The sequence below is a fragment of the Xiphias gladius genome, chromosome 4 (genome assembly GCF_016859285.1).
Source record: "Xiphias gladius isolate SHS-SW01 ecotype Sanya breed wild chromosome 4, ASM1685928v1, whole genome shotgun sequence".
In the NCBI taxonomy this organism is placed as follows: Eukaryota; Metazoa; Chordata; class Actinopteri; order Istiophoriformes; family Xiphiidae; genus Xiphias; species Xiphias gladius.
In genome coordinates, this window is record NC_053403.1 from 14,992,720 (window position 1) to 15,009,519 (window position 16,800).

The window sequence follows — 16,800 nt, forward strand, 5'->3', positions numbered from 1 at the left end:
AATATTTTCACAATTTTAATCTTCTCTTCTACTTACCGATTTGCTGTCTGTCTTTATTAGGTATGTGATTTTGTCTTTTACAGTCCCACTGTATGTACACAGGTTACACATTCAAACAGAGTGAACTGCTCTCACTGGACAGCCTTTTCTATAAGTAAAGATTGAGTTTTTTAATAAATGGATGAATAAATATCGCTAGATTGGATGTTATTCTGATGGATGCCGAAATGACAGCTACTGTATACCATAATGTCAGATGACGACTGGACTTTGAAATATACCACCGGGTGGCGCAGTAAATCTGACGTTTCAGATTTATGGAGACCAAAAATATTACATAGTCTGAGATATTATATATCAGACATAATATACAACCATAACCATACTGTGAAATAATCCAGTAGTTTTTCAAACCTAACCATATTATTATGAAATCGTATCTCATCCTGTTTCTTTTTACAGTAATATAATTTATTGCAGGTAATTTTTATTTCATTCCAGGAGTTTTCATTTCAAAACATCCTTGAGTTCTTTTTTTTTTAAATTTCATAAGACAAACAGGGCAGATTTCTGTTAATCTGTCTGCAAAACAACAACCAATTAAAAAATGTAGTGGATTTTATTCAGTTTCATAGTTGTACTAAATATTTTGTTTGCATCAGTTTGTATGATTATTTATTTCATTGCTTATTATTTATGCTTTTAATATTGAACACTTTGAGTTTCCAAAGAAGATATTCTCACATCTTACCAGTACCCATGCCTTGTGCACCTTAGTCTTAAAGTAAATGGCAGGTTTTCTATAGAAATGTATGGCCAACAACACGGCTTATTCAAAATAATGTCACTTTATTGGTAATTGTTCTTATTATTCCTGATTTTGGCATTGAAGATTACCTCTTACCAGATGGTCTGGCTCCAGACATTGCTTTCAAGACATTTCGAAATCATGACTGTTTTCCAACAGACACCCCTTGACACATGCTTTGCCAAAAAAGGGATGCCAACCTGGATCTGCACACCTATTGTTGAGGGAGGTGGGAAAAATTGGTTTTCTTGTCATCTGATGGGTGGCCTTCACAATCTCCTGCCCCATCAAACTTCCAAGGGCCATTTTGTTTTCAAAACCCTGAATGCTTTATTGAAAATATGCATACATAACACTTTTCCTACACAACAATACAAAACAGTACAATCACTTTTGTAAATAACACACTGAACGCAAACCCACACATCACCCCTTCCCGCCCTTGCCCAAGGAATTTAGAGATGCTACAGTAAGCCCTTAGTATTCCCCACCCAGCCCCTACCCACAACCACCACCTTCACCTCTGAGAGAGAAATAAGACATAGTTAAATCAGAAGCAACTCCCTTGGTAAACTCAGACAAAAGAACAGAGTAGACACCAGGTTGCATACAGACATAGCATTTGCCACCAGCAGGTGAACGATGGGCTTTACTGAAACTCTTGCTTCCTAGAGTGTTTGATTTGCCTCAAGTCTTCTGAAATAATGTCGGGTTTGGAAGAGGAGTTCATTCTGCGGTCCAAGAGTTGAGAAAAGAGGTTTCCACAGTGTGAATATCAGACCATGACACGAGTTCAGAAAACACCACTGCGTACCTCAAGTGATTTGGCTTTGATACCGGTCAGAAGAGTCTCAATTGTTGATCAACAATGGCACAACAAGAGAGATATTTTGGTCAATTTCACAGACATGCGATAAAGGAGATTTTCACATGAAGGATATTCTTTAAAGGCGAGGGCTGGATAATTCAAACCTGATTTGATTGTAGGTAACACACTTCCTAAAGACTCTTCTCGCTCCTATTGGCATGGGCGTTACTGTGCATATTCATTTGTAATAGTGGTGGTAGATAAAATGCAACTGAATACAAAGAAACAAAAAAATATATATATATGTAAAAGAAAGTTAAGAGGGATTATAAAGATTACAAAAAAGTGAGGACTCCAAATGTCTGGTTATATTTTAATATGATCATACAGGGATAGAGGTCAACCAAAAATGATATAATGTGAACAAAAAATTTAAGTAACAAAAAAGTTCAATAAAAACAGACAGAAAAGCACTGTTTTTAAACATTTTTACTGTATATCACTCTGTAGCAAATAGTCATTACATACCCTGAAAAAGGGAGGAAGAAAGCTCTGAATGGTGCACTGACCACTGAATAACGTGGCTGGAGAGCAAAGGGGGAGTTAACGCTGAATTCTCTCTAAGCTCCAACAGTGGTACCTTTGACAGGGTATAGAGAGGCCTTGATTACTTTAGCAATCTCCTATTCGGTTTTAAGTCTTCGCCAATGCAACCTTTTAAGCCAAAAGAACGGCAAGTGTGGCGACCATTAGGCTATGAGAACCTTATAGATCTATGCCATTGCAGTAGGTGCAAGAGAGCAAAAAGACCACTCAAAGTGCAGTGGAAGAGGTGGGTGGGGGGTTGTCATACATACTGAAGGTTTGTGTGCAATGTATGAACAGGAAGGCAGTTTGTGTGTGTTTTAGGTTTGCAACAACAGTCCCTAACACTGTGGGCTCAGAGCCTGGTTCTGGTTATTGGTGCCTCTTCTCTCTAGGGCCGCGCTAACTACTCTTCCAAAAATTACAATCATTAACTTCTCATATGAAATGAGCCTTTGCTAATAACACAACACTTTACAGCTTTTTGAAACATGCCTCGATCAAACTGCTCTCTTAAATTTCCTTAATCCCCCCCACAAAGGTGATTTGATGCCAATAACTCAGTGCCATTTGAATGCCATGTGGTAAGGAGAAAAAAAAAAAAAGTCAAATGTAAAAATCAAAGCCCCAGATTAAAAAAAAGTTTTTCCTTTTACAAAATGGCTCTCAAGTATTCTTTGTTCCACAGACAAGAGGTCCCTATGGGGCTTTGGATAACTTAGAATTGGTTTAAAATCCTCTTTACAATTTTACTATGGGATTAGGAGCATAGGGGAGAGGGGAGGGGAGGGGCAAGAATCTTCTGCTGGTGTGAATTGAACACATATACAAAAACACGCGCCAATTAAACCTGCACCCACAAATGTCAATTCTCACATTAATGTGTGTATGCATAATTGCTCTCACTCTCACACACACAGGGGAGGGACAACAGTCACCGGCGTGCAATCTAAGTCACACTTGAACCCTTTCACGTCTGATTACAAGTCTTCTGAGAAGGGTCATGGTATAGGTCCTGACAGTGGAAACCCCGCCTCACCGACAACGTCTGACCCCCCTCACCGCTGATATGTGACCTGTGAATCCCTCTGTCCTTTTCCTCTTAGGCAGATGTAATGGAGTTGTGCGGTAGCTAGCTCGACAGAGGGGGGATTTTTTTTTTTTGGGGGGGGCTGTCAGTTGGAAACATTACAGCGACTGTCCTTGTTAGAAGTTAAATTAAGGAATAAAAAGTTTGTTTTCCTAATGTAGAGAAACAGAAAGTGGAATCTTCACGCTAAAGCTTTCCACGGGCACTACTCAAGCTAAGATTCACCTCTTAATTGAGAATAAACGCTATGACTATCATAAAAAAATTCCAACATTTAGCATAGCCTTGTTTTTGTGTTCTTTATCAGCTGGTTGGTCAGTGTTTTTATGGTGGATTTTTCGGCCTTTGTCCAACATATCGAATGTGAAGAATATAGCAAGAAAGAGGGGAAGAGGAAAACTTACATACAGAAGAGTTGCTATATCCCCCTACGCGCCATCCTCCCCCAACAACACCCCACCCATGTCCATGGAGACATTATACAGGTAACGTGAAAGACAAAACAGGCAGACAGATGTAGTCCAAAGAGTAGACGGCTGGTCTGCCGTGTCTGTCCGGAGGCATCACGGGGACTTGATGTGCTCCAAGCTCAAGTTGGACGTGGGTTTCCTGGGAAACTCTGTGAGGACCTGGCATGGCTGGTAACCATGCAGCCAGATGGGGGGAGAAGGGTCATTGGAGGAGGAAAACAGCCTGTTACAGCTCACCAGTGGATGGCGGAGGTATCCCGCTGGGCATTGACTGGTTTTCCAGGCCTCTGGGTCAGGATCAGGTTTTGGATGAGGACTTGAATTTTCAGAGAGTCCGTCATCACCTCCACCAATTTGTCTAGGCCAGTCAGGAGACAAGTTTTTCCTCACTTTTAGTTTTCTCTTTTGTCTTGGTGGCTTCTGTTTGTTATTCTTGACTTTCTTTAGGTTGGTAGATTTTATTTGCCCGTTTAGATTTTGATTTATTGTGGGATTCTTGGATTGTTGTCAAAGAGAGATGTAATTTGCTCCATCAGTGACCATCAACTGTCCATGTTACTGGAGTTCTCTGAGGGAAAAAAAACATCATCAGGTAAATATAGCTGCCACTATAATTTCAGTGGTTAAAAACTAAGTAGTAACAATAATAGCAAACAACAACAGAAAAATTTTTGTATCTCTAAAACTGGAGATATGGTGAACATCAGAATGCTAGAAAACATTCACACAGATTTATAAGGCTTTACCTGCAGCAACTGTATCTTGCAGGGGCAGGCAGTTTGTCAGTAACCTCAAGTAGATGCTATCCATGACAATTTTTGAGCTAACAACGTTCACTTGTGCTGTGGTAAAAACAGGTTTGGCAATTACCGGTGAGTCCGTCTGCCTCTTGCGAGTCGAGGAAGGATGCAGGACCCCAGACACGCACTGTGCCGTCGTCTGAGGCAGAGGCAATGAGTCCTGGGATGGCCGGGTTCCAGCTCACACAGTTAACGGTACGTGTGTGACCTGTTAGCTCAGCAATGGGATGCTCACCACGCTTGTGCCAGATGTACACTTTATGGTCTGTGAAGAGGGGATGACAAGGTGAAAGTAAAGACGTGCGTGGGGGTGAATATGAGAGAAAAGAAATAAATGCAACACATTAAAGCAACAAATTGAAGGGAAAGACATCCCTTTTTTTCCACAAGCCAGTCAATGAACAATCCAAGAAAGTCCAGGCAATGAGACTTGAACGAAAAAAATGTTAGCATAGGCAGTCTGACTGGTAGAGTGTATTACACTGAACAGCAGCCTCAATCATGGTATTATAACTTCGAGTATTTTAACCGTACCTTCGCTGCCACTTGCAATGAAGTCTTCATTGTGTCCTCCAAAGCAGGAGTGGATGGTGTAGAAGCCCTGGGTCACACCTTGGTACTTCCTCACCAGCACCCGGTCCTGAAGGTCCCACAGGTGTACTCCCTAAAAAAGGTTGTAGAAGAATAGACTATAACTACTGAAACATTTTGTATGTTTGTCAAAACAAAGTGGGAAATTGGTTTAGAGGGAGTTAACCAATACTGGCAGTAGTGAGCTTGGTCAAAAGGCTTACCTGAGTTGCTACATTTAACAAAGCTAATCTTCCATTCTTTGAAACAGTAAAAGACATGATAGGGTGGTCCTCCTGAACTCTGTTAAGTACAAGACACAGGCAGTCAGCTACATCCAATATAATGTAGTGGAAATGGAAATCTTGAAGACATAGTCCCCATAATTATACAGTCTGCCAACATTTAGACACACAGCCCCTCACTTGTTGCTCTATTTGTTGTTCTACAAAATTATCTTAAAATTAATATGGAGCTTTTGCTGGAATCTGTGGCTGAACTTTCACTGAAGTTTGCCTTGTCCAATAGGAGAAAAGACGACAATTTTCCATATATACAAACACACACACACACACACACACACACAACAGTACAGGTTGTAGGAAGGTTGACACGCACATGTTTCTGTCCGTAAGGTCTTCGAAGTTGTACCCCCGGATACGCTGGTGAGTGTCCAAGGCCAGCACTGTCCTGCCATCACTCAGGCACCACAGGCACTGCACTCTAACGCCCTCCCAGGAGTCCAACAAGGTACCATCCAGGTCCTGACAACACATGTTCATTTCAAATGTTCATTTCCAGCATACTAACATGTAAACACATGATCTACTACACAGAAACCTGCTCATTCACAAAACACACAGATACACCCATAAAATATCTTTGCAACAAAATTTCCTAAAAAACAACCCAAAAAATCCTTAATGGTTCATAGGCTTAATGCCTGGAAAATCCATATATAGAAAGATACTATTATCTTGAAGCTGTCTGTTTGAGGTCAGCACAACACTTGAGCAGATGCTATACATATACCATAACTTACAAAGAGTGTCTTCCCTTTTTTTAACCCCCTCCCTGTAAACCTTCAAAGCATACCAGGCATTCATCCCTGAGTGAATGCAGAAGTGATACATAATTCTTGAGAGGAAAAAGGCAATTACCAATAAACACACCATATTAAAAAGAATGCTGTCAATTGAAAATAAAAGGGGAAAATCACGCATTGACTTACACACTGATAAAACTGCCCCCTCTGACCTCCAGTGACAAAGCGCTTGCCATCGGGGTTCCAGGCCACGCTGGTCAGACTGTCTTCATGGGAATGGGAAATTTTGGTGCGCAGCTCCCCCGTCTGGTCAAAAAAGAGATTGACAAAGACAGTGGAAAAGCAGAGGAGGAGAGAAAAGTGGGGGGAAGGGAGACAGCAAGAAGAAACATAAAAGTAGGTGTGGGGGAGGGGTGAATAAAAGGAAAGGAAGGGGTAGGGGAGGGGATGGGATGGGAGAAGAGGAGAGGTCATTGAGTACACACAGTCTACAGAATATCTATGGGAGGCTCGGTGCATATTTTTCCTTTCCACTTGTTTACTGAATTTAAAACAGACAGCTCAAGTCTTTGACATGACCGATACATGCTTTTCTTGTTATTTTCACAATCAAGTACACAGAAAAAAGGGGACTGCCATATGGAATCACTGTTAGAGGTATCAAAAGTAGAGGATTATATCACGTTAAAAACAGAGGGATGTTACCTGAACATTCCAGAGCCAGAGCTCAGAGCAGTCATCAGGTCCACAGGCGATCAGGTAGGTGTCATCGGGACTCCAAGCTAAGTAGGAGACTCCGTATGCATGACCCTCCAGGGTTCGCAGCAGCTTCAACTGGTGGCTCTCCTACACAAAAATGGGATTAAGATGATTACGATAAAATGAAATTAGACACACTGAGGGTTGGGCTCTTGTTTGCAGTGGTACTAGAACTGCATATTAAGTATTCAAACCAAATTCAAACATGTGAGCTGATGAAATGTCAGACAGGATTTAAATAAGAACAGATACCAGTGTTGGTCCCCCCTAATAGAAAGGATGTGATGGCACATACCATATTTAGTGATACATCTGAAACAATGAAAGATTATATCTAAAGGTGACAGTGATAACAGATATATATTTACAGTATGACCTTTGTAGAGCCTCTGTAAAATGCATTCGTTTTGATAGACAAATTCTATTTTATATAGACATTTACCAGGCAAATACATGTGTTTTTATCATAAGGATGATCATATTTAAATGCAAAGAAAATATTTTACTGTCAGATAAATATAAAAAGTCAAGACTGCCTGCAAAATGTACAAGTAGACCTAACCACTAGATTCCAGTAAGGTAATTTTAGCTGTGGAGTAAATCATAAAAAGAGGTGGTCTGTATTTATTTAGGTATTTTTTCGCACTCACCGGGTTAACCTGCCAAATTATGACAGTAGTGTCTTTGGAGCCAGTGGCTAGTTTGGTGCCATCGTTTGAGAATTTGCAAAACCACACCTCATTACAGTGCTCTGTCAGAATCTGTTGGGTGTAACAAGGGAACTGCTTCCTGTAACAGGGAAGAAAGACCAAACATTAAAATCTTCATTGTTTAATGCAGCAATGGTTTGTCTTGTTACCTCATATTGTCTATGTCTCAAAATGTTGCAGTAAAATCAAATCAACAATACAAGGCAAGAACAGAAGGGAGAAAAGTATAAAGGTTAAAACTGATGAAACCACAAGAGTAGTGCAGGGATAGAGGGGGTTGAGATGCATTTGGGGGGGGGGCGGGCAGATGAGTTACAACTTCCGATGCAGATGATAACATTTAGAAATACAAATCGAGGCTTTCAGCACATGTGTTGCAATGTTTTACTTTTGCAACATCATGAGGTCAACTAATACATAAATATCAGATGCCGCAGTCTGTCAATTTAGCACTGAGTCCGCAGGCTCTTGAGGGGCCAGAGCAGCATGCTAAGCTGTGCAAGTACAAACCTGCTGCAGACGTGATCGAGGAGGAGAGAGACGGAGTCAAGGTCCAGCTTGATGTTGTGATAGAGGCAGCGGTCCCTCTGCAGCTCCACTGCTTGCCGCAGCAGGGTCTGCAGCCGCCGTGGGGGCAGCATCACAGATGGTGGCAGGTAGGCTACAAGATAAGATGAAAGACATATTGACCAAACATATGGGTTCTGTGCATATCTCTATTGCAATATGCATTAGCTCTATAGGTCGGTGTATGGACATGTCTCCTCACTCTGTAATTTGTCCAGCAGTCTGCAGCGTGAGGCGGTACCCTTGCCTTCCCACTCTGCCTTGGCCCTCAGATCCTCAGCATGGCTACACATTAGATACCTGCACAAAGACACAACCAACCTTTTCAGCAAAGCAACAAATACGGAGGCATAGCATACAGGGTAAGAGTTTTACAATAAAAATACAAAAAAAGTTATACATGTAGACAAGTTAGCTACTAACCAACTACTACTGTAGTAATACATTTTGTCCTAGAACAAGACGCTGCGCAGTACTGAACATCAAATGAAGCCTTTAGTTGCCAGTAATACAGTAATCTGTAGAACATTAAATTTAGAAACTCACTGCATCAATTGCAGATATTGATTTAGGAACAAGCTGACAGAAATGCACTGACAGCGTTAAGGACACAATTCGGATACAGCTGACTTATTGACCTAAGACAGGCGAACAATCAATAAATTATTCTGTCAACTGAGTGACAGACTGTTAAGACAAACAGGCTTGTAGGTGGTGTTGAGTGCTCAATTCCCACTAAATGATTAGGTAATGTATGAGAAGAATGTCTTTGTTGAAAGCATGGGGACTGTGTGTTGACCAGACTATGAAGATCATATAGCTAGTGACACTCTTATATTGTATGTCAAAAGAACACATTGATGGGATATGTATATTGGAGAACCAAATTCATAACAAGCTTAAAATAACACTGATTTAAGACATTGATTTCTAAAAGGTTGTGAAAGCAATCTACATTACCGCAGGTTTGAACTACAAACAAAAGTTAGGGGTAAATACTGTAACTAGGTTTTAAAGGCCCCATGATAGCTGTCAATAGTCCACGCTCCCCTGAGTTCATCTGTGCAACACTGTTCAAGATAAATACATGTCTATTTTAAAAAAAGCAAACTATCATACAATTTATTGCGTAACTTGATAAACAGTAGCTGTTTGACAACATTAAAGCTTAAAAATGAAAACTCAAATAATTTACCTTATCATTTTCATATTGGGTTTGATTGGTTAAAAACTGTCTTGCTGCATGAGAAGTAGATTCCATCCCAATTACTAACCAGCCTCCATTACAAAGTCTGGCACTTTAAAAACTGCCTTATTTCTTAGAAAACAATCCAAACAATTTATCATATTAATTTATCAAGTGTAAAATTTGGCGCAAGCGATTCACCAAACAGAAGTTAATTTCAGTAAAATCTCAACGACTTCAGCTGGCTCACCAAGAGTGGTGGGAGCTGTATCATTTTGGATCACAGAGCTATCTAAGAGCTACATAGGTATATACAGTAGTTGTTTGTAGGTGTGTATTTGTGTGGACAGGGTGAACTGCTCGATAACTGCTATGAGACAGATGTAATGTTAAACTTGTAACAGTACCCGCTGAGTACGTGGATGCGATCTGTGTTGTATTTGAGAGGCGTCAGCTCTCCCCGGAGCACCTGCAGAGCCTCCAGGACTTTGCCATCCTCCAGATACTCAAGGTACTTCTGCTGCAGCAGCAGGAACTTCATACGCTGAGCAGAGGAAGAGAACTTAAGTACAGAGAAGACAATTTATTTAATAAAAAAAAAAAAAAAAAAAAAGAAGGCAAGAGTAGAGGAGAAAGACAGAAAAAAAGACAAATAAGCTTGAAGTACTTAAGCTTTCCCTGTAACATTGATGAGATGCAATTTCGACTACTGATCCAACAACAGATGGTCTGCATCACCATAAAAGGACAAATATTTTCACATTTCAAGGATACAGCTGTGCACTGCAACATAAATCACCATGCAAATTCAAAAAACAAAACAAAAAAAAACAACCCCCCCCCCACCAAAAAAAAGCAAAACGGAAACGGTGGTAGCATATTGCAAGGCTGCATGATATCATTATCAAAATATATTTATAGATGCGCCCAAGACATACGGTAATATCAACATGAACAGCCTACTTCCTTCATACTGAAGATCACTGGCAAGTGTTTATCATTCACTGCTGCTGGTCAACATTGACATTAGTGGTATTAAGAGTCTCTGTCTTATCTCAGGTATGCAGTGGGAGCCACAGCCCTAACAACTGGTACAAGCACAGTTACACCTACTGCACACAAATTCAAGAAAACTTCCACCCACAAATGTCTACATGTTGACGAAGACAAAACTAACCTGCCACAACTCAAGATAAAATGGCCACCAACATTATAGATACAGATTTAAAACAGCTACATCGATACTTTTAACAACCAAACTGGCAGTGGCAGCTAAACACTTTCGACATCTGACTGAGGCACAGGGGAGCATTTTTGGAGCTCATATTGTCTGCTAATTAGCATGCTAGCTAAGGCTGATTAATCTAAGCTGAGTCCCAGTTCCAAACTAATACTGTTTAAAGTATATACTGTCTAAGTGATCTTCACAATATTCTGTTTAGGCAGTTTATATTTTATTGTACCAAAAAAAAAAAAAAAAGAAAAAAAAAAAAAGAAAGAAAAAAAAAAAAGAAAAAAAGAAAAGGAGGTCAATCCAACTGCCAATTTCAAATTTGCAAACTTTAATAGAAAGCAAAATGTTTATCTAAAAATGTATATCCTATTTTCAAAGATGTATCCGGAGCCATCTCTTATCACTTTTTCAGTGTAGCCACAGTGCATACTCAAAACCTGCCTAGAATTCCTACATGGTATGGAATTGGGACACAGCTCAGATGTTACTCTGCCAGCAACTTATGAATTAACAATATTTCAAATACAAGTAAAGCATCTTCTTTAAAAAACAACCTCTAAGAATTCATGCAACTACAGTTCCTATAACCCCTGGAATTTTTCATGTTTTATAGTCTTACAGCTTTGAATCAAAGTAGATTTAATGTGGCTTTTCTGACACTGATCAAAAGAAAACGACCCTTTAATGTCAAAGTGAAAAAACAAATCTCTTCAAACTGATCTACATGAATTACAAATGTAAAATACAAAATACTTAATTGCATAGGTATTCACTATTAATAAGTAGTCACAAACTAAGTGCTGTTACTCTACAAACTATGTTGCTGCATTATACTGTATAATGATATTTGGAAACAGGGCTGCAACTCATGATTCATTTCATTATTGATAAATCTGCCATTATTTTCTTAATTATTTGATTATGGTTTTGTTTATAACAATGTCAGAAAATAGTATAAAATGCTGATCATAATTTTCTAAAAACGAAAGCGTTGTCCTCACATTGCTTCTGTTGTCTAACTAACAGTTTAAAAATCAAAGACACTAAGTTTACTATAGTGTCAGAAAGAAAAGCAACCAATCCTCATATCTGAGAAACTGGAACGATCAAAAATTTGATCGTTTGGAATTTTTGCTTGAAGTAAAACTTAATCAATTAATCAATTATCAAAATATTCTCATAATAATTTTCAGTTGATCTCAAAACAGATCAATGAGCTAATCATGTCAGCTCAATGTGAAACAGACTGATAAACTCATTCTCTGAATCTAATGTGACATTCCTGTCGCTACACTTTCCCAGGCGTCATCCAGAACATTTTAGTGTTCACGGTTCCACAACAAGAACCTGCAGCCCTGCATTATAACGGCACCGTTCTAGAAGCTCTAGCTGTGCCTGCTAACTGACTGACTGTCATTCAGCCCAGCTCAGGTTTGGGCAAAGGGAGCTTACCACAATAGCATTGGGAGAATGCATCAGTGCTCTCAGCTCATTGAGATCATTCTCAGCCTGGACCAAAACAAAGGGTGGTTCGTGGAAGGGAGAGACAGGGAGAGAAATGGTTAGCTCAGCAGTTTCCATACATGCACAGGAAAAAAAACAAAAAACAATTACATACGCAGTAATACAGATCTTATGGTCATTGTTCATGTTTAAGATGAGTAACCTGAGGCTTTAACAATGGAGCCGATGTCCTTGTGCTGTGATTTGAATTATAACAACAGGTCACATAACATCTTTATGTCTTTCAAAAAAATACTAGCCAATTTTACTGTTTTACCTTTTAAATACATTTTTGGAATCAAAACAAATGTTGAATGAATGGCTGGTTTACTGTTAGTTAGTGAAGAGTAAAAACCTGCCAGCCACATCCAAAAATGTACCCCCATGTGACTCCAGGCTGGCGGTAATTTTCTAGCCTGTAAACATAGTTTCATTATTCCAAAAGATTCACAAGGAAACTCTAAAATGTTGGAATGAGAGGTGTCCTGTGGCAAGAACAGGGTGGTACAACTAAGTAAGTACATAAAAACTGTAAAAATTGCTAATTTAAAGCTAATGTTTCAAATTCAACATTATCTGACCTCATGGCGCCCTCACTATATCCTACAATAATGATGCACTATGCTTTGGGTTTTCTGATAAACATTAATCTTGATCTTTTAATATGATAACAGGCACAGAATGAGACATGTTCATTGTTATTTTGTTATGAAAACGACAGAAACTTGCTTGCCAGACTTTTCAGTTGGCATTATAAGTCAGTTTTTAGTTTTACTATATACTGTTCCTATAATATTTAAGACTAGTTGACCAACCGAACATTCTTCTCAACCACTTGAAGTCAGATTTTTTTCCATGAGCTCTCAATATTAACAATTATAAACAGATAAAATATTATTCTGACAAACACAATTTATACAAGAAATACATTCATTCTGTGCTTGACTGTTATCGTTTCCACTAAGCTATGTGCACTAAAGCTGCAAGTTCCTAAGTCAAAAGGCACTTCAATACCAAGATCTGTGGGTCAAGAAAATTGTTTCATGTCAAATACAGTGACCCACTGGCACTTGTCAGGAATGTGTATAAGTCTTTAAAAAAAACAAAAAAAAACAAGTCTGAACCTGTGTAACTGTAGCCCAAATGCAGACTTTACTTTACATACTTTGCTTATGCTTTCACAGGCTGCCTTCAACTCCTGACAGAAAACATGTTTGTATTTGTTGCTAAGTCAAATGAGTTGACTTTAATATAGACAGATATATGTTTGCTGGTTTCTTGACCAAACAAGCTCTCTATGCTACAGTACAATATGGGCAACAGATCCCAAGAAGGGTCAATAATTTCCTGTCTATCAAAGTGCTTGCTATTATGTAAGTATGGTAATCCAAGACCAACCTTGTCCCATTCCCCCTCCATGACATGGTTGCGGAACTTAGTAGCTGACGGGTGTTCCAGTCTGCAGCCTGACTCCTGCATCAGCAGGTCCACCGTCTGACTGCAGAGACACAGAGAGAGGAAGAGGGACAGAGACAAAGTTAGGCAGAAATATAAACAAATGACAGATGGGATAAAAGAAAGCAGAGGATGACTTTAAAAATGACAAATGAAAACTTAAAAATCAAGCCTGAGGATGATATTTCAGCTATCAAAGCTCAGTCACTACTCAGAAAATGTGAGCTCAATCAGCATGATGTTGAAAGGTTAGCACATGATCATATGAAATGGCATTTCCAGGCAGAATATTCAACTTTTCTTGATTATCTAATCTTTTATGACATTTCACCATGTAAGATAACAACATGTTTTTCTAGGTACAGCAAATAGGTGAGTGGGACATCTGCAACAATAATTTTAGTACAGGGACAATATTAATGTCATTGGCTGACAATGGGACAAAGGCTATTTCGTGGCCAACAGTATCTGGAGGTTGCCAGCCCAGAGTAGTTGTGTCACCAGAGCATTATTTGTGGACAGTAGGAGGTCCACTAACATGAACCCAGCTTCCACTGCAGTTGACATCACCCTCTCAGCTTGTCAACCATGAACCATAACCATCTGTCCAAACACCACCTCTCTGCTAAACCCACTCCACCACCACAAACAGGCCTGCTGAGATGCGTGTGCGTATGTGTGTGTGTGAGAGAGAGAGATAATATAAGTGGGTTGGGAATGGGGGTTGGCTGACACCTTCAGCATGATGACATCATTCCCAGGTATCAATGGAGTGGCGCAGCAGCTCTGTGTTGAGCCTCTCATCCAGCTGGCTTGCTACACTGCTTTCACTTGCATTTCCCTGGCTGAAATGTAGGGGCTCTGTTTCATACAAGGCAATGCCATGTACCCCCCTAACCCACCCTCTTTGTAAACATAGCTATGTTAAGTTTGCCTTGTATAATGCCTTATCATGGAAGCTACACTTTCTCAGATGGACAGCAGAGACCGGCAGATGTCTAGCAATCCCTCACCGTGGCTACCACCGCCACTTTGTAGAAAAGGACTAGACACACATTTCTTGAAATCCCACTAGGCTATAATTAGATTCAACACTGCATTACCATCTAAAACAGCTGGTAGAGAGGGCATTTCTCAGCCGCCATGAAACCAACTGACTCTGATCGATTCAGGACCAACTATCGCCCACGGTATCGACTGCTGTCTTTAAATAAATACATGCCCTAATACATGCACGTCACTGTTTGTGACTGACTGCGTACACATTGCTCTGACACAGTGACAGAGACAGAAAAATGAAAACATCAAGCTAGGAAGAAAGTTATCACGTTCATGGGAGAGCAGTATAAAATGGTGATTGAACAGATGAATAAAAGAGTTGCCTGAAATGACAGCTCAAGACGTGTCGAGAGTGCACTCGGAATACTAAAATAACCAGGACAGTTTTTATAACCATGCTCGTTATTACAGTGTGACCGACCTATTAATGTTTGTCCCACACAGTCTTGCAAAGACCATGTTATTTTCCCGAGGCTGCCAAAGCTGGAAAACGAAGAAAACTACCAGCCATCAGGGCGAAAACCGACGCTGACTAACTGCACAATAACATTTCCTCCGCATTCTTTGCGCAAGAGCCCTTGAAACGCAAAAATAAACACTGAAAACACGACAATCCTGCCTGTGTACTTGATTAAGAAGCTAAATCAAGTTTGTCCATTCTCATGACATTGACCTTATGTTTTGCCAACAATAACAAGTCAGCGGAGCTTGTCTTTCTGAATAAACGTTAGATGATGTAATGCCTTTAATTCAATGCGAAATCCATACCATTAATTAACGCATCATGGCGTTAGTGGCAATTAAAACATATTTCAGCCCACGACTTCTGAAGCAACCAAACGTTGGACTGTGTTTTATGTGTTTTATGTGTGAAGGTTTAATGCCAGGACACAACACCTAAGCGCAGGCTAGTGCTGTTAGCTATCAAGCTAACTGTTATTGTGCAAGATGGACCCCTTCTTTCTACCAACTGCCGAGCTCACAGGCTAACTACCCCATCCCCCATGTTTGTTTCTGTCAAGCACACTAATAGCGCTTTTATCAGCTGCAATTTCGCAGTTTCACACCAAACACCGGTAATATAGAGTACACTTCATATGTACAACGCCAACGGTACGTGCTTTTGTAGTTTTTCTCTCAACTGACACGGTGAATAAACTTACTTCAGCCCCAGTCCATGGAGATGTTGCCCTATTAATCGTATGACATCTTCCTCCGCCTGCGATAGTCGTTTTTTCTTTTTCAGCGAACCGACCTCCAGGCCCGAAGTCGTAGAGGCAGCCGAAGTCCCCGAACCGGGCCCGGTTGAGGACCCGTTACTGGTACCGACACTATTCCCGTTGTCTGTGCTGGAGAGAAGACCATTGGAATGGGTTCCGCCGGCCGAGGATGACTCCCCGTTTTGTGCGCTGTTTAGGCAGGAAAGCTCTGAGGATTCTTGTCCCTGTCCTGCCCCGTTTGACTGCATGCTGCTGCTGAGGTTGTTGACAACACTTCGGTTAAAATGAATGGCAGAGGTGGCTTGAGAGTGTGGAGAGTGCGTAGCAAGTCCTAGGACAACTCCAGAGAGGCCTGTTACAACTGCTGAAGCCCCGGGCTCTCCTGCTCCCTCCGCCGCCGAGGCTCGGTGCTTCTTCCGCGGGGGCGGCGACGCTCCGCCGGTGTCCGAGTCGGAGGAGGAGGAAGCGGAGGCCAGAGTTTCCTCACCGAGAGCGGCCGTGGTTAGAAGCCGGCGGAGCTCCGGGTGGGAAATGAAGGTTAAGCTTCCAGATTTGAGGCCTCGTTGTCGGGCTGAGAGCGGACTGTCACAACAGCGGCCCTGACAGTTAGCCCGTTTTTGTTGTTGTTTCTCTCAAAACAGCTGCAGCTCTAATGGAGTCCTAACGCCCTGACGTAACCGGAAATTCCTACACTACCAGGCTTCCGGGTAGAATTATAATCCAAGGGTGGCGCATACGAATTTAGTTAGCATAATAATCATCTGGCAACAATAACACATCTCATTAAAATTCATTTGAATGTCTCCAGAGACTTGACTTTAATATATTTGGAATTTTTCATTAGACTAATTTGTGAACCTCATATTGTCTTTCCACAGGTGTCCAGCTTTTACATTTCTAAACTAAACCATTCACATCTCAATAAATCATG

General features: G+C 40.6%; 1 protein-coding gene across 1 annotated transcript; it reads right to left on the bottom strand.

Moving 5' to 3' along the window:
• Positions 1-1,969: 1,969 nt before the first annotated feature.
• On the bottom strand, positions 1,970-16,495 carry LOC120788948 (WD repeat-containing protein 26). The gene is made up of 14 exons (XM_040125259.1): positions 15,813-16,495; positions 13,534-13,633; positions 12,085-12,141; positions 9,806-9,942; positions 8,415-8,512; positions 8,156-8,306; positions 7,586-7,724; positions 6,882-7,022; positions 6,363-6,482; positions 5,750-5,895; positions 5,356-5,434; positions 5,096-5,225; positions 4,632-4,826; positions 1,970-4,329 (listed from the first exon to the last, which is right to left on the bottom strand). Exons 1-14 carry the CDS (start codon positions 16,115-16,117, stop codon positions 4,304-4,306), a joined length of 1,824 nt encoding a protein of 607 aa, XP_039981193.1. The 5' UTR covers positions 16,118-16,495; the 3' UTR covers positions 1,970-4,303.
• Positions 16,496-16,800: the final 305 nt, after the last annotated feature.

Bases quoted from the DNA above. Each gene is read 5' to 3' on its own strand.
- LOC120788948 (XM_040125259.1), bottom strand. From the start codon at position 16,117: ATGCAGTCAAACGGGGCAGGACAGGGACAAGAATCCTCAGAGCTTTCC. The intron at 13,634-15,812 runs GTAAGTTTATTC...GTGTCTCTGCAG, and splicing joins CTCCATGGACTGGGGCTGAA to TCAGACGGTGGACCTGCTGA. The intron at 4,330-4,631 runs GTAATTGCCAAA...TTTTTCCCTCAG, and splicing joins AGAGGCAGACGGACTCACCG to AGAACTCCAGTAACATGGAC.